Source organism: Leguminivora glycinivorella, chromosome 23, assembly GCF_023078275.1.
Source record: "Leguminivora glycinivorella isolate SPB_JAAS2020 chromosome 23, LegGlyc_1.1, whole genome shotgun sequence".
Classification (NCBI taxonomy): Eukaryota; Metazoa; Arthropoda; class Insecta; order Lepidoptera; family Tortricidae; genus Leguminivora; species Leguminivora glycinivorella.
Window position 1 is genome coordinate 706,446 of NC_062993.1, and position 18,801 is coordinate 725,246.

The 18,801-nt window shown below is 38.2% G+C and overlaps 1 protein-coding gene across 1 annotated transcript; it reads right to left on the reverse strand.

The window, feature by feature from the left end:
* Positions 1-1,511: 1,511 nt before the first annotated feature.
* Positions 1,512-18,386, reverse strand: LOC125238267 (TGF-beta-activated kinase 1 and MAP3K7-binding protein 1-like). Its single transcript, XM_048145546.1, has 9 exons — positions 18,177-18,386; positions 16,171-16,257; positions 13,829-13,851; positions 10,699-10,856; positions 10,272-10,379; positions 7,618-7,765; positions 5,863-5,918; positions 4,453-4,553; positions 1,512-2,218 (listed from the first exon to the last, which is right to left on the reverse strand). The coding sequence occupies exons 1-9, from the start codon at positions 18,335-18,337 to the stop codon at positions 1,660-1,662; spliced, it is 1,401 nt and encodes a 466-aa protein (XP_048001503.1). The 5' UTR covers positions 18,338-18,386; the 3' UTR covers positions 1,512-1,659.
* Positions 18,387-18,801: the final 415 nt, after the last annotated feature.

Sequence of the window (18,801 nt, forward strand, 5' to 3'; positions counted from 1 at the left end):
ATAGTCTTGTAATTTTCTATACTTTTCAGCCGTTCAGATTAAGGGGCTTCACACGGTTTTCATCGATTTTGACAAGTTTTGAGTTGAAACTCCTAAAGTTGCACTACAAATAGAATTTTAAAACAAACAGCTATTGGTTTTTCAATCTTTTATCTCTATTCGTAAGAGGTATATTTTTTTAAATATGGATACATATTTATTTATGATATTTTTAAGCATGGACTTAAAAGCACTTTATCGAAATTTGATTTTAGCGGAAGGGTCTTACATACACGAAATCGACATGTTTCGATACCTTTGACTTTTCTAAAATTCAAGAGGTTTTAATTTTATGTAATTAAAACCAAAAAAAAAAACAGTTTATGGGCCAAAAATTGTTTAACTTTGATGGCGAATATCACAGAAACAATGAGCTATGAAGTAATTATGAGATACCATTTTGATGCTGTTAATATTATAGGCTTTAGAAACTATCATCATTAATATCAACGGATTACAAATCGAAGGTCATTGGCGCAGGGAATCCCTTTAAAAGACGTAAACTTGAATAACAATTAATTTGAAAGAAAACGAAAATAGTTTGACTAGTTGTTTATTTACTAAAACTAACAAAAATACATAGTTAATGCAGTTCCAAAATTATAAAAACTACATTAAAAATATACTAACTAAAAGATTGTTAACACTTTGTAAAAAATTCGTACGTTTTAAATTGTAATGTCAACCAAAATTATGCATATAGAAAAATATTTATTTATTAACATGTTCCGTACGTTAAAGTTTTCAAAGTCTCAACCTATGTACAGTGAACTGTAAAATTGCATGGAGAAATTATGAATGAATTCATTGATAAATTCGCCATGCACTTTTGCTACTGTTAGTACCTTTCTATACACTATACAGCTTGGCGAAAAAGAGTAGAAATGGGACTAAGTTTTTTCATCATAGCAACACTTACTTTTCTCATACAAAAGTGACAATAGTTGACATGCAAAACGGTTTACATAGGCGGTAGCGCCCCTATTAAGCGGTGTACTAGAAGAGAGGCCTATGCTCAGCAGAGGGCGATAAACGGCTGATATGATGATGATGATGATGCCCCTATTATTTTCTATTCTTTTGGCAGGCTGTACTGTATAAGACAGTTTGAATACTGTTCATAACTTCGATAAATATTAATTTATAAAAAGGCACAATATTACCAAAGACATATACTCTGTCAAACAAGTCTGTCAGTAAATAAGAAAAAGAAAACTATATGCATCCTTTTCTTTAGGGTGTTAGAGAAAAGGATACCTATAGTTTTCTTTGTTCTTATTTAGTGACAGACTTGTTTGACAGAGTATATAACTCCGTATAGACAGATAGTCTAAGAAAAAAACGTACCTCAGTACTATACAGAAAAAGGTACGTTGGTCTAGATGGCATTACACCTTTGGGGTACGCTCAGCCTAGATGGCGCTAATAATTAATATTTGACATTTTAGAACATATCAAGCTAAGAATATGGGCCAAATTGTCAAAACTGAGGTTCAAAAGTTTTAAGCCTGTGTCAAGAGATGGCAGTCTATGCACTGTGATTACACATTTTACTTTGACAGTAACTCTAGCTCTATAATACTCGATCTTCTTTGATATTACTTAATATCTTATTTCAAATCACTCAATAAAACTGGGCAAGGTCCCATTTTTCCTCGCCTTCTCCACATTCTCATAATAACACGAAAAATCAACATATCCTTTAATCTTCCTGTCCCTATCAAACTGCCTTCCGGGTTCTATATCCGAACCTGACTCCGTAGACCGGTTAGACCTATTCGTATCTACATTAGACTCTGTTGTTTCAGATGAATAAATTTCAGAATCCAACTCGTTTAATAATGTATTCGATTTAGATTGAACGATAGGATTGAAGCGAACTGATGGATTCTGTTGCTTCTGAACCAAATTTGGCTCCGGATCGATATGAATAAAGTTAAAATTCCTTATTAATAATGTCATATGTGTGTTAGATTTCGGTGTTAAGTTATTCTTGACACAGTAAGAGACGAATTCTTGCTCGATCTCGTGGAGAGCGGACTGGGAGACTTTTTTGAAGTCAGTCTGGGAGCGGAAGTTCTCAACTATGATTTGGGCGAGTTGCTTGTTGGCTTGTTCGCTGCTGCCTTTCACTTCGGCTATTCGCTTGTACACCCCGGAGCTTACGAGGACGAGGAATCTGGAAATATAGAATTTTGGCGTTAATAAGAGATTGAATCATTAGTGAGGTAGATATACCGCGTGCAGGAAACGCTTCTTCTTTTCTTATGCGCACTGCCAAGGAGTGGAATTCCTTGCCGGCGGCTATATTTCCGAGCTCATATAACCCGGCAACCTTCAAATCAAGAGTGAACAGACATCTTCTGGGCGAGCTCACTCCATCGCAGGCCACGTCTTTGCCTTTGGCTAGTCTGTGGCCAAGAGTAAGCCCATTTATAATTTAATAAAAAGTGTATTGAAGTGAAGTGGGCATTTCCACTTATCGTACGTAACTATCGCAATTAATCTTTCACAAAATGAACAAAATAAAACTGTCGTGTGTATAAATGTGGGTCGGTATTAGTTTTATAACCATAACTAAAGTAAAATTCATAATCCTACGGACTAAATTGACAAATGACTGACAGGTAAAATGATACCAGGAACAGCAAAATTAAAATAGGGAAGGGTATATGTCGATAACAATATATCGACAAATGTAAAGTACATACAACAGACAAGTTTAAATCAAGAATAAGTATATTAGTTTCAAATAAGAGGTACACATTTTGGTTTGTTCTATGTATCTTCGAGGTAGTGGATGGATGCCATGCATTTTTACCCACTAGTTTTAAAACATAAAAAGGTTTCCGAGCCTGTAGGTAAAAAATAAAATACCATGTCCGACGATAATCAATTATCTGTCACGCTATGGCAAGTATGTCATAAATATCTATATAATTTTCGAATAATATTATTGCTGCTTCGAAATAAAAAAAATATCTCTAATTAGCGGTCTACAGACCTTTTGATCTGTCGAAATCACAGAAAAAGTTGGTATATTGATTAGCCGATCAAATTGCCAATTTCATTGTTCCGTCTGGGTGCACCTTAAATCTACGATGTAATCATAATTTTAATATCGATAAGAACGACACTGGCCAAACTGTGGCAACATTCGTTCACACTTACTTGTCAATTTGGTCCGTAGGATTATGGATTTTACTTTAGTGGCCCGCCCCAGGGATTATTATAAAAATGGTAAGTTATACGTTAAAGATAGACATATGCCATCGCAGACTTTTTTGTAGACCTGTTAGAGAGACACAATTTCGCCAGACATTGTTTTGACATAGCTCAAACGGTTCGGGCAGCGTTTTCGATTGAAGCTCTCAGCCAGCGGGATTTCGTCCGACTCGATTAGTAAATATCGTTATATTTCAACCGATTCAAACAAAATTTCAACAAATTATATACCTAAACCTTCCTCAGAGTCACTCTGTTTATAAGGTGAACTGCATGAAAATCCGCTCAGTAGTTTTTGAGTTTATTGCGAACACATACACAGATGCGGCGGAGGATTTTGTTTTTAACCCCCGACGCAAAAACGACAGGGTGTTATAAGTTTGACGTGTCTGTCGTCTGTTTATTCGTGTGTATGTTTGTCTGTGGCATCGTAGTTTCCGAACGGATGGACCGATTTAGATTTAGTTTTTTTGTTTGAAAGTTGAATTAGTCGGGAGTTATCTTAGTGATGTTTCATGAGAATCGGTCCACTATGTAGAGGGTTTTTATTTTATTTTATATAAGGTGTAGGGATAGCGCGTCTGTGAAAAGAAGACAGTAAATGTGTAGTGTGGTGTGGTGTGTCATTTATTAATTTTTTCTACTCCCGTGTTGTTATTCGTCATTTACCGTGTCGTGCATAGATCGTTAAAACCCTACATGGCAGATGCCCGCCCCCGGCCGGCGCCCCGCGTACCCACGCATACGATATAGCTCTTACAGCATTGTTAGGTAGCCGGGCGCCGGCCGGGGGCGGGCGGCGGCGCGGGGGAGTGCGAGCGACAGGGTGAGGCAGGAACATTGCAGAGGACAAGTCAAAATACTTGTAGGAAACAGTGCGAATTTCACGAAAGTTATTCTAGAAAACTATTCAAAAGTATGTGCATGGTCGTAGAAAAAGTATTGTATGCAACGGTGTTTAACTGAGTCAAAAAATACTCGTAGCGTCTTAATAACAATTTTCGGCTTCGCCTCAAATTGTTACCCACGCCACTCGTCTTTTTTGACCTCCTTTAAACGCCTGTTGCATAAAATACTATTATTTCTAATACGTTACACAGTGTGACAGTAAAAACCAAAGCACTGAGTAAGTAAAGATACATAAAAGCATAAAAAATAAACACATAAAAGTAAGAAAAAAAAATGAACCTGCAGGAGTCGTCGAGCGCGACGGGCCCGTGCAGCTCGGGCTGCGGCGCCACGGGCGCGGCGCGCGCGCCGCCCAGCGCCGGGAACGCCTTGTACAGCCCCTGCGCGCGCACGGTACACACATCAAGAGAGCGCGCGCACGGTACACACATCAAGAGAGCGCGCACACGGTACACACATCAAGAGAGCGCGCGCACGGTACACACATCAAGAGAGCGCGCGCACGGTACACACATCAAGAGAGCGCGCACACGGTACACACATCAAGAGAGCGCGCGCACGGTACACACATCAAGAGAGCGCGCGCACGGTACACACATCAAGAGAGCGCGCGCACGGTACACACATCAAGAGAGCGCGCGCACGGTACACACATCAAGAGAGCGCGCGCACGGTACACACATCAAGAGAGCGCGCACACGGCCAACTGTTGCCGGCGACTTTTTTGTCGCGACCATGGCCCAGTATGAAAGTACTCACACGAGGCGACGCAACTTTCATACAAATACGAAAGTCGCCCAGCAACTGTGTCCCCCGTGGGCGCGCACCCTAACGAGCCTCGAAAAAACATCTATTCATTTCAAATCATAACTATAAAGAACCTATTTATGAGTCGAAATTGTTCGTACCATAGATTTAGAGATATCACTTAAGCTAGATTGAGTGAGTAGTTAGGCCAAAAAGTGTGTCCACATTCCACATGAGAGGGCATTGTTTGAGCTGGTGTCCCTCTCGCACTTACCGACAATGTCATCATTATTCAGTGACATCATCACTGTCGTAAATTGAGGATACTAGTCAATATTCAAATCAAAGTTACTACCAAATCTACTAATACCCGATTGAAGGTTTTTTTTTTAAATAAGCATATCTTTGATTTTTAGGCATCAAAATTATTGCATTGTAATTATTTGCCAATTCTTTAAAATATATCGAAACCCTAGTCTGAATATAACGCTAAAATAATTTAAGAACGTAATATACAGATAAAATACTACTACTATGTTAACCTCATTAACACTGGCCACACGTGTGAGAGGGACACCAGCCCAAACAATGCCCTCTCATGTGGACCGTTTTCACTAGTCTGATACGATCGCCTTCATGTCCCAGTGATAAGGTTCAATTTCGCATGGCAAAAAATTGTGATTGGGCTGTCCCCTGTAAAAGTCTTTGGTTCGTACACATTCCAGAGACATTACAACTATTACAAGTCATATTCAAATTTTAAACGATGACATAGGCAAATAGAAAGAAATAATAGATTACGATTTTTACCAAGCTTCGCCCGTTATTCACTCGTTATATTAACATTAAACTATTTGACTATTTAAAAAGTAAAAAAAAAAATCTATACGAAAACTTACATTGCCTAAATAAATAACTGATACGTCTTATACTGTCACCCACCTTCACCAAATAATTCCCGAGACAACGCGTGCCGGCCTGGTTTCCCACGTACATGCCTGTAAAAAAAAGTACAAAGGAAAAAAAACCATAAAGAAGAAATAAACTGTAAGACCTAAAAAAAGCAAACGCTGCAAAAGGATTCATATAGGAGGTGCCATCACACATTGCTCGCCCTTAAGAGTTGGTCAAAGGCGCCTAGCCTTCAGAGAAAATTTCGACGGGTACCTCGGCGGTCGGGGTGGTGTAGCGGTTTAGCACGTCAGCCGCGTTAGCTGGAGACCCGGGTTCGATTCCCGGCTTCGGCACTAGTGGGCTGGATCGCTTTTTCATTAGTGTATGGTATCTATTTCAGTTTGTAATACCTACTCAAAATACTACTATGCTACACAAAATCCTTACAAAAATAAAACGTCAAAATATATAATTAATTAATTATTGTCGCATTAAATATAAATATAGGGTGAAATGACATCTATCAGCATCGAGCCACATTTTGTGTATAAGATCGCTTATTAATATACGCTGTCAAACAAGTCTGTCAAGTTTGTCAGTAAATAAGAACAAAGAAAACTATATGCATCCTTTTCTTTAGGGTGCTAGAGAAAAGGATACCTATAGTTTTCTTTGTTCTTATTTACTGACAAACTTGTTTGACAGAGAGAGAGAGAGATAGATAGAAGTTTAAAGAAAAAGACACAGTATTTTACACAATTATAAAACAAAGACTTTCAAACAAATTTAACAAAATGATAACAAAGAATACAAATAAGATCAATCCACTTAAAAATTATACAAAAGTATAAAAAAAAAACAATAAATGAAACATGCGTACCCAATAGACACACACACACACATCTTACTCAAAAATATGTCCTATAGCATCTTAGTCCGGTGTAATAAGAGCCATACCATACCATATTTATGAGACGATTATTTCGATACGTATTTTTGACTGTACACATGTTAAATTGTGGTGTAGGCGAGAGGCTGGCAACCTGTCACTGCAATTACACAGTTTTCTTTCAACCCCTTATTTGCCAAGAGGGGCACTGAAGCTTTAGTAGTTTCATGTGCTCTGCCTACCCCTTTATGGGATACAGGCGTGATTGTATGTTGTATGTATGTACACATGTTCCAGCTTTCCGATGCCTATGCCTAAACGGCTTCATACATAAAAACCGGCCAAGAGCGTGTCGGGCCACGCTCAGGGTAGGGTTGCGTAGTTTTCCGTATTTTTGTCAAAAACTACTGAACCTATCAAGTTCAAAATAATTTTCCTAGAAAGTCTTTATAAAGTTCTACTTTTGTGATTTTTTTCATATTTTTTAAACATATGGTTCAAAAGTTAGAGGGGGGGGGCGCACTTTTTTTTCCTTTAGGAGTGATTATTTCCAAAAAATATTAATATTATCAAAAAACGATCTTAGTAAACCCTTATTCATTTTTAAATACCTATCCAACAATATATCACACGTTGGGGTTGGAATGAAAAAAAATATCAGCCCCCACTTTACATGTAGGGGGAGGTACCCTAATAAAACATTTTTTTTTCCATTTTTTATTTTTGCACTTTGTTGGCGTGATTGATATACATATTGGTACCAAATTTCAGCTTTCTAGTGCTAACGGTTACTGAGATTATCCGCGGACGGACGGACGGACGGACGGACAGACAGACATGGCGAAACTATAAGGGTTCCTAGTTGACTACGGAACCCTAAAAAGGACTCGATGTGCCTTTACCCATATCCTTACCGTTTCTTAGTTTGTTAGTGTCCAACCCCAGTTGCCTCAGCCGCAACAACTCATCTTCATTGGCCAGACTGTGGTCCGCCGTCAACTGTACTACTCGTAATACAGAATTGGCGTCCGTTCGACAGAGTAAAGCCCGGCAGCAACCCACCTAGAAAATAAATAATTTATACATTTTGTACTCAATAGGAACTTCAAAGCAAAGAAGTAATGAAAAAGAAACCATTAACGGGAAAGGCACAGTATAATAAAGAGTACTATCGTACAGTATGACCACTCCCGCGCCCCGCTGAAAGTGCCGCCGACCCCCTCTCGGTTACCTCACAGTTACCGCCTGTCTAAAACGCGAACAGTCGACCTGTCATGTCTCACTCATACAAGCATAGTACGCGTTCACCTACACGAGCTTAGACTGTGTGCTAGGAACGCGCCGCTTTCATATATTTGATCGCCAGTGTCTGAGATGTGGCAAAGGTCAGTTGGACTCAAATGAAAACTAACGAAAATGTTTTAAATATAGTAAGAGAAAAAAGAAGTTTGCTGAGAACTATAAATAAAAAATTGGGGGACACCTTACACAGATCAACCTGGCCCCAAACTAAGCAAAGCTTGTACATGGGTGCTAGGCGACGATATACATACTTATATAAATAAATACATACTATACATAGAAAACATCCATGACTCAGGAACAAATATCTGTGTTCGTCACACAAATATTTCGTGACACTTGATTCCTTTCTGTCTTGTTGTTATTATGTGTATTTTGTCTTGCCTGTGTTCACGAATAAATGTTTATTCTATTCTAACTATTCTAAATAAATGCCCTTACCGGGATTCGAACCCGGGACCGCGGCTTCGCAGGCAGGGTCACTACCAACTACGCCAGACCGGTCGCCACTATAAATAACAGAAGAGGGAAAATGCTTGGACACCTGATACGACACGACGAATTCATTAAAAACATACTAGAAGGAAGAATTGAGGCAAGAACACTCTAAAAAAAATTTGGTTGTTCCTATCAATATTTTGATAGTCATAGTCAAGCATATTGATTCCATACGAGCCTGATAAGATCTTAGACATATCAAATAAGGTAATTTTGATTGATCTTACTTTTGCAACGTAACTGAGCCGATTAAGATCTTGTTCAATGATTCCATGAAAAATAATTATGCGAAATAAATTACCTTAGTAAGTTCAACTAAGGATTAAATCAACCTATGTTACATAGTTATGCCTAACAAGTTAATAATTGATTCAAGGTGTACAATGCTTAGGAATAACAAAACACCTAAGTTATTAGTTCAATAATACATTCCCTTATTGTTTTTAGTAATCAGCTTTATTTGAATTATGTAAGATCGTAATTGTAGTGATTAACTTAACGTCAACTAAGAGAAAAGTGCTCTTAGTTGGTCTTTATTTTTTAGAGTGAAGGTAAAGGGGGAGATCAAGGAGAGCGTATATGACCCAAATAAAAGAAAGAATCAACGTCGTGTCGTATCAGGAAGTCAAAAGGAAGGCAGAAGACCGGCACTCATGGAAGTTGCTCCGCCGACAAGAGTCCAACTCTTAAATGAGTCATGATGATAAAATGGCAGAAACTTCGGATACATAATATACTCAAAAAGACCACTCTGGAGTAGCAATAAGCGATAAGAATAAGATAACCTAGTTTCTAAACCAAGCTCCAAAAAGTTTTAAAACTTTTTAACAAAAAATAAAACCGCCTTCAAAAATAAGCGCGTTACAAAACACGGAGAAACTAAAAAGCCAAAAATAATAAACCTTTGAATTCAGATTTCTTATCGTATTGCAATAATCTAAACATCCAAATTATAAACAAATCAATTATTTTTGAAGTCGGTACCAGACCTGTTTGCCCCTCCCAACCATACGCAGGCTGGCCCCGCCTTAAAAAATAATTGATTTGTTTATAATTTGGATGTTTAGATTATTGCAATACGATAAGAAATCTGAATTCAAAGGTTTATTATTTTTGGCTTTTTAGTTTCTCCGTGTTTTGTAACGCGCTTATTTTTGAAGGCGGTTTTATTTTTTGTTAAAAAGTTTATTTATTTGTTGATTTTTAGTGGTTCCTAGTGATATTATATGTATCAGTCTGAATATATGTACAGTAGTGAAAGAATTATCCTTTAACTCTTAACCATTGAGGAGTTGACCTTCCATCATCAGCTCAGCCATATAAAATTACTACCGTCAGGCGTAAATACTGGTGTACCTTTGAAAAATACACTAAAAACCTTACATGTGCCTATAACATTTGAAGAGTTCCCTCGATTTCTCCAAGATCCCATCATCAGACCCTGACTTGGTCCCAATGGGACCATCTCGGGGTTATACCCGTTCGATGAAAAAAAAATTTTGAAAATCGATCCACGATTCTCGGAGATATCGAGTAACATACATACAAAAAAAAATAAACAAAAAAAAAATTCAGTCGAATTGAGAACCTCCTCCTTTTTTGAAGTCGGTTAAAAAGTAGATGGTAGGGCCTGTGACAACTTAACAATGCCAATAAAATCAATATTTGCAAAGCTAGCTCGGCCATTTTAGTCGAATTTGATGGAACCTCATTTGATAATTATGTACATCTGCTTAGTACCTACTCTCTTTATTAATAATGTACTTACATTGGCGCAAAATAACTTGTTATTATGAACGAGAGCGACGACAACAGTGGCGCCACCTGACAAATGCCTGTCTATCTCCTTCAATCTAGCCAGGATTGCATCTACTGCCTGAAACGTGAAATAAATATTGAAAATGAAAGATTATTACATAAAATTGTTTTTAATATGGTCTGTGTTGATGTTGTAAACAGACACTCATAATAAGCCATGCTGCCACTGTCACTGACTGAGCAGCCTCGCACGCAAAATGTACACGTTTGCCTCGCCCGAGCTTTGCTTCGCATGATGGCAGAACTATTTTGAACAGCTGACTGAGGGCCGCCATCTTGTCGAGCAAATTGTTTCGGGCGAGGCAAACGTGCGCGCGTGCCATTGCCTCGAGAGGCTGCTCGACCAGTGTGGACCCGGCTAATGAAACTCTTTTTACCTGTACTATTTGACTAGCCAGAAATTGTGAAGTTACCTGTGACTCCGTGAGAGTCTGTAATTGGTACTGTAAGCTTGTCCTCTCAGCAATCATGCTGTCATAATTCTCGATGTAAGCCTTTTCAACCGAGTTGAAAGCATTCCTGAAATACAGTGAATCTAGTATTAATATAAAAGTTGTACAAAACATAACTGTTTAATATTTACATACCAAAAGCAAGCTATTTTGTTTTTGTACTAGGGTTGTGTTAGTTGTGTAGAACATGTACTAATAGTACAAAAGACACGATTCCCTGCACTGTACTAGACCGAACTAAGTCATAAGTTATTTATTGGTAAAGCCGATTTACACTAACTATGATAGACCTGCACGCCAGATGGGTCGGCAGATCTAGCAACTTACAGTTGGCTTTGCAGGTGAGTTGCTACAGGGCGCGTGGGTCGCTTACCACAATCAAACCTCGGAGATTCTTCACATTCTTTATTATAAAGAACCGGAGAAAAAGGATTACATTTTCAGGACATCACAGCTGACACTAAACATTAAATTAACTTACGTATGGAGCGCTACATATTGTTAATTAAATTAAAATAAGGACAGAGGAGAGCAATTACGTGCCTATTCCATTGGAGGCCATGACGGAAGAGAAGGAAGGAAACGTCAAAGACCATAAACTTACATATTACTTTCATAGACAATCAGAGCAAGTTTAAGTAGCCAATACAGATGGTATATGGAGATTATATATTCTAACACTTCCCCTTAAGCTCCGTAGACCATTTACTAAACATAACAGAAGCTCACATTCAGGGCTTTACATTCATTAGCTTTGTAAACTCTACATGCTTAACTCTACCTAGTGGTTTAGTAAGCACATCTGCAATCATGTTCTCAGTTGGTAAGTATTTGACATCAGCAAACCCGTCTCGTATTAAATCTTTTACAAAATGATATCTAATGTCGATGTGCTTACTTCTCTTATGACAGTATTCTTTACATTCTAGGAGCTTATGTGCACTCTGATTATCATTATAAATTACAATATTGACATTTTTATTTGTAAGCTCAAAAATGAAATTTTTAATAAAACACAAGTCTTTACATACATCCCCAATCGATAGGTACTCAGCCTCAGTAGATGAAAGGGTCACACATTTTTGTTTTCTAGATTCCCAACCTATAGTAGAAGAACCCAGTTTTACAATAAAACCACTATAGGACTTACGGTCCAGCAGATTGTTCCCATAATCTGCGTCTGCAAATGCAGTAATTTTTAAGTCATTACTCCTATAAAAATATAGTGAATGATTTAAAGTGCCTGCTAAATACCTAAGGACGCGCTTGGCTGCCAACCAGTGACTCTTATCAAAAGCATGGTTAAATTGACTTAACTGACTGCAAGCAAATGCTATGTCAGGCCGAGTACATACTGAGAGATACATTAAACTGCCTAGCAACTCTCTATAACGAAACATTTCATTATCAAGCAGAGTTGCAGTAGTTGATTCACTTTTATCTAATTTACAATTCAACATCATGGGTGTACTAACAGGCTTACATTTTTCCATGCCAAAGCGTATTAATAACCGTTTAATGTATTCTGTTTGATTCAATTTTAAGATACCTCTCGCTCTGTCACGAACAACACTTATACCTAAACAATTGTTGAGATCTCCGAGATCTTTAATATTATATTCATTTTCCAATAGATTTAGCAATGAAGTTGCACATTCACGGTCCTGTGTAAACACATAAAAATCATCTACATACAACGCTATTATCGATAATTTATTATTGGACCTTTTTACATACACACAAGGCTCACATTTGCTTTGCACGTAGCCATTATCAACTAATAATTTATTAACACACAAATTCCACATTCTACTGGCTTGCTTTAAGCCATACAGGCTTTTGTTCAATAAACAAACTTTATTTGGGTCAGAAATGAAACCTTCGGGTTGCTCCATATAAATTGTCTCATCGAGTTCACTATTAAGAAATGCATTAGCCACGTCAATGTGCTTTATGTCCATATCAAGGTCATTCGCCAATGAGAATAAAATTCTCATTGTAGAATGTCTCACGACGGGAGCAAAAACATCATTGTAGTCTTCGCCTTTTCTTTGAGAAAAACCACGAGCAACTAACCGAGCTTTATATTTGTCTTTTCCGGAAGCTTCACTTTTGACTTTATATACCCATTTACACTTTACAATGTTTGTGTGTTTTGGTCGGTCTACTAGCCGCCAAACATTGTTGTTAACAAGAGCATTATATTCTTTTTGCATTGCAGCTTTCCAATTATCACAGTTATCAGATGCCATTGCTTCATGATAGAAAAGGGGCTCAGATTCAATATGAGCCATAAGGGATAAATCATAATCACCATACCTGTTGGGCATGATACCCCGTGTACTTCTGATGGGGCGTCCCGTGCTTGGCTGAGCGATGACATCATGCTCAGATGCTGGCGACTGCTCCTCAGATTCCTCACCATCACTGCACGACAGGAACTGGTGGTCAGGTGGGCTCATGGTCCACTCTGAACTCTCAGCACCGCCTTCTGTTGGCGACTGCGCCACACGCTGCTCCCCACCATCGCTAGATGAAGCTGGCTCTGCATTCAGGGGCTCGACCCGCATACTGGTGGCCTCATCACCAGCGCAGGGCTCCGACACTGAAGTTTCTGAAACATTATAATGTTTGGATGAGTCATAGGGTACAATATCATTGTTATTGTGCACTATTTCTTTATTAAAATTGTTATCATTCTGGGAGATCTCATTATTTAAAACATTGTCATTAATTAAAATAATATGATTATTTAAAATATTATTATTCATTGAAACATCATTATTTAGAATATTATTATTCATATTAGAATCATTCATCACAGTTTCAATAAAATGTACAGATCTCGCCTTAATGACTTTAGTAGGATTTTTGGGATCAATTAATCTATACCCTTTAGATTCCTCACAATAGCCCACAAAGATACATTCTTTGGACTTTTCACTGAACTTGGAACGTTTACAATCAGGTATATGGCAGAAGGCTTTGCATCCAAATACCTTTAGGTGGCTCAGGTCCACTTTGGATCCTGACCATAGTTCCTCTGGAGTGGCACCAGGCACAGCGGCAGTGGGTGACCTATTTTTAATATATATCGCTGTCATGACAGCCTCACCCCAATACCGCATGCCTAAGCCAGAATCTATCAGCATGCACCGTGCCTTGGTGACCAAGGTTAAATTCAGACGCTCCGAGACGCCATTTTGGCTAGGGCTGTAAGGTATAGTTGTTTGATGAACAATCCCACAATCAGCTAAATACTTGTCAAACCTACTATTACAATATTCACCTCCTCCGTCAGATCTCAAACATAAGATCTTATGGCCTGTCTGTCGTTCTACTAAATTTTTAAATTCAATAAATTTGCTCATAACTTCACTTTTATATTTTAATAAATAGCCATATGTTTTTCGACTGAAATCATCTGTAAAAGTCACTAAGTAACGTGAACCCCCCAAGTTGACTCCTCCATAGGACCACAGACGTCAGAATGAACTAATGCAAGCAATTTTTGTGCCCTCCTAGCTTTACCTTTAGGAAAACTTTTAACCTTTTGCTTCCCCTTAATACAAGTCTCACAATCCTTTAGCTCACAATCTTTAACAGAAGCATTTAAGCCATAGGACATATTAAGAAGTTCACACATACCTGCTTTGCTTAAATGTGACAGCCGTCTATGCCAGATGTGCGCAGGCACATCCGAGGTTGTAAGAGCACAATCATGCTCCCTCGTAGCATCCACGGCAGCACAAGAAGTGTACTCCTTGCTTGTAGGGGTGTGGTGGCTCTGCACACATGCTGGGGTATTCTTGTTCTGTGGATTGAAGTTACTTACACAATCTAACACATAAATACCTTTACTACCAGAAGCAGTGGCTAAACATTGCTGCAATTTGTTAAAAATATAACACTTGTCATTTGAAAATAGAACTATGTGGCCCTTCTTGGTTAACTTACGTACAGACAACAAATTAGTTGCTATTTGGGGGACATACATTACATTTTCAATAGTTCTAACAACATTGTTTTCTAAAATGACTTCTACAGTTCCTAAACCAAGGCATTGCACAGTTTCTTTGTTGGCTACAGTTACAACACTGGTAAAACTTTTATCAAGAGTTTTAAAATAATGTTCATGCTTACACATGGAGTTGGTACACCCAGAGTCCACAATCCAGTCTTCGGAGCTATACGCAGCAAGAGCAGACACTGTTAAACCATGTTGAACACTGTCACTATTTTTCTTGTCTCTCTTGAACTTAAAACATTTCGACTTATGGTGATTAGGCTTCTTACAGTAACTGCAGATTATTTTCTTCGAAGTAGTTTTGGTAAATAATGCTGCATTAGCCTTATCGCTGTCATTAGTGGTGCGTCGAAACTCCTCTTGAAGTAGTCGGGCTCGTACCATCTCGCTTGTTAAAGTTTTAGTAAGACTAGCAGCCTCCAAGCTCGAAACCAGGACGTCATACTCCTGTGGCAGCCCCGACAGTAGTAGCTCAGCAACCTCTGCATCTTCTGTTGTGCGGCCAATATCATCTAGCTTTTGAACAAGCGTTGTGACCGCCTCAATGTATTGTTGCATAGAACTATAATCTGTATAACTTGCCCGGTGTAGTTGCCTCAGCAGCACGACCCGCCTGTAGAGACCTTTATCTTCAAAAATCTGTTGTAAATTGCTCCATGCTTTCTTAGCTGTGTCAGCTGTCCGTAAATGTTGTATGCAATGCGGTTTTACCGAAAGACATATTCTTGCCAGAGCACGTTGAATCTTAGTTGTGTCTGTCTCGGTGCCTTCCACCGCCGACCACAAACCTTCCATGATTAATGCGTGCCGCATACAGAATTTCCAGTTTAGATAATCGTTCACTCCGTCCAGTTTGTCGAACGAGAACGTAGCGTGAGGCGTTCGCTCATTCTCGCTTGTAGTTGCCATGTTGAGTATAGGTTAAGTGAGGTTAGGTTACCATGCGCTGTGGCCGATCGTCGTCGTCTTCCTGTTCTCGACGATTAACGCTGGGACCGGAACCTGATAGACCTGCACGCCAGATGGGTCGGCAGATCTAGCAACTTACAGTTGGCTTTGCAGGTGAGTTGCTACAGGGCGCGTGGGTCGCTTACCACAATCAAACCTCGGAGATTCTTCACATTCTTTATTATAAAGAACCGGAGAAAAAGGATTACATTTTCAGGACATCACAGCTGACACTAAACATTAAATTAACTTACGTATGGAGCGCTACATATTGTTAATTAAATTAAAATAAGGACAGAGGAGAGCAATTACGTGCCTATTCCATTGGAGGCCATGACGGAAGAGAAGGAAGGAAACGTCAAAGACCATAAACTTACATATTACTTTCATAGACAATCAGAGCAAGTTTAAGTAGCCAATACAGATGGTATATGGAGATTATATATTCTAACATAATGAACTGGGCTGCCTCCAGTCCATTGTGGGGCTCAAATACTCCGTATAAGCTCCTGTAATTGTACACATATGTGAGTGTGCACGGGAAAACGTCTTACTTTGTCGATTGCTATAAAGTTGCTCTGTCAGTTTATTCATATAAAGATACAAGTAAATCTCACCCTAATGGTAACCAAAAAAGTGGGACGTTTTACTAAACACAATCACATAAGCATTGTACATGAAAGAAACAAAAGTGGAACTTTGTCTCTTTTGTTCATTGACTCTGTAATTTTGTCTGAGTCAATAAAATACAATCAAGGTAAACTTATCCCTTAATGGGATCTCTTTCAGTTATATTTGAGAAAGTGAGTATAGGCAAATAATCCATACTTTTGTGTGTCTGTTTGTTTGTCTGTCTTTCACGGCAAAACAGAGCAACAATTAGACATGATTTTTTGTCTGTTTTTAACCCCCACTCCCCTAAAATGGGGGGTTGAAATTTATTTATTATTTAATAAACAGGCAGGCAGTTAAAAAATGATATGTATCCAGTGATCATTTGACAGTAATCATATCTGAGTTGTAGATGTGATGTGCTTGTCTCTAGTCTATTTTTAAACTGATTCACATTTTGTGCTGAGACCACGTCTTCTGGGAGTTTGTTCCAAGATCTCACTACTCGATTGCTCAAAAAGTGTTTGTAAAGGTTACCGTGAGATCTATCACATTCTAGCTTTAAGGGGTCACTATCAAATTTACCTTATCGCTAAAAGACTATATAGCTGACACGTCTGGATTGTGTTATGTCTTTGTGGCTACGTAGACATGAATGCTAAATGATTCAGATTCAGATTTAGATTCAGATTTAATGTGTCTTTAGCAAAACGTCTGGATCTTAAAACGTAACAATTTAAAATGATCTAACTGCAAAACATCTTCATCTTCGAATATCTGTATTACAAAACAGACATGAACGCTAAACGGTCAAGGAGCAAAAAATCTGGATTGTTTAATGTTTTTATTGCTAAATAGAATAAACGCCAAACGACCCGTTAGCAAAACGTCTGGTTTTAAAATGCTTAAGTGTCTTGAGAATTTAAACCTTCTCGCACTGTTAATAAGAACTGTTCTGTTACATATTTATAAACCATGGCGATGACACATTATATTTCCGGACGTTTTGCTACTGAATAGTTCTGTGTTGACGTCAATTAACTAACTACACTTTTGGCTTTTTAGATATGCTAATCATACAGACTATGTATATTTCCAGACGTTTGGCTACTCATTCATTCTAAGTCTTAGCCATCCAGTTAAATTTACTTTTTGCTGATTGAGTATTCTACTTTCATGTCATCCCAGCTGAATTGACTTTATACTGACTGTATATTTACATTTTCTGACATCTAGCCGAAATAGTCGTTTAGCGATAAGGTAAACTTGATAGTGACCCGCTTTAAGTAATGACCTCTTAGATTAAAATTTGATGGAGGATTCCGCAATTTTCGAATTTAACACGAGCGAAGCCGCGGGCAAAAGCTAGTTATGTTAATAAATTAATAAACTCTAGTTAACTCTAGCTAGAATAGTTCTATCACAAATATTTAGTTTGGGATAGAACTACCATCAAATAACACTACAATCCTACTCATAAATTTGTGTTCCTGCTAGTGAGTAAGGTTGCCAGAATTAGCTTCGGCAATGAATGATGAAAAGTAAGGCATCCACAAGCAACGGAGACGGCATATTATGATCATGCGGACCATATGCTTACTTGAACTCAATATTAATATGAACCACTCCAGCCACTGGGAAATGATATCACATTGGAAAAAGTTTTCTCAATGTAAAATGTATGAAAAGTCAAGCAGCTAGGGCATTTAGGTGATTTAGGGGCCTTAGTTTTAATGTCTATGTCTCTCTAGGTTAACTGCTGTTTTATTAATAAATAGCTTATACATTCAAAATGTTAGATAATTACAGAACTCACGAGTTATCTTCAGTCTGGCAATGGAAGCAGAGATAGTCATCATTGGAGTCAACATTCCCGCCTCCGAGCCGCGAGAAATACGACGCCACGCACGTATTGCGGCACTTCGGGAGATCGTCCGTCCATGGCCGTGCTACGGGCCTGGCGACCGGAGCGATCATCGTAGAGAAATCTTTTTTAAATTAGAGAAAAACCTGAAGATAACAACGAAATGCCAAAAATATGAATTGACAAAAATATTTGCTAATTTGACAACTGAGTGACGTTTCAAAATCATTGCCAGTATGAGCACCGAAATTAACTTACTAATAAAATTCGCATTGTTTTTGTTTCATTAATTCACTTATACATAAAAAAATATTCTCTAGTGTACAGAGATCATATAGATGACAACTAGATAACGAGATTGCATGTCAATGAATAAGCGTATAACAAAGAAAAAATGTCCATTAAATGTTTTAACTTTGCAACTTTAACTAAACGTTTGGGTAATTTAATCTACTGGCAATATTATATTTGACAGCTGATACTGCTGACAGTGATGGGCTGATGGCCTAAATGGGGTCAAGTTACCAATTAATCGATGAGTGAATCGGAAACTTAGAAATATGATAAGAATGAAAAG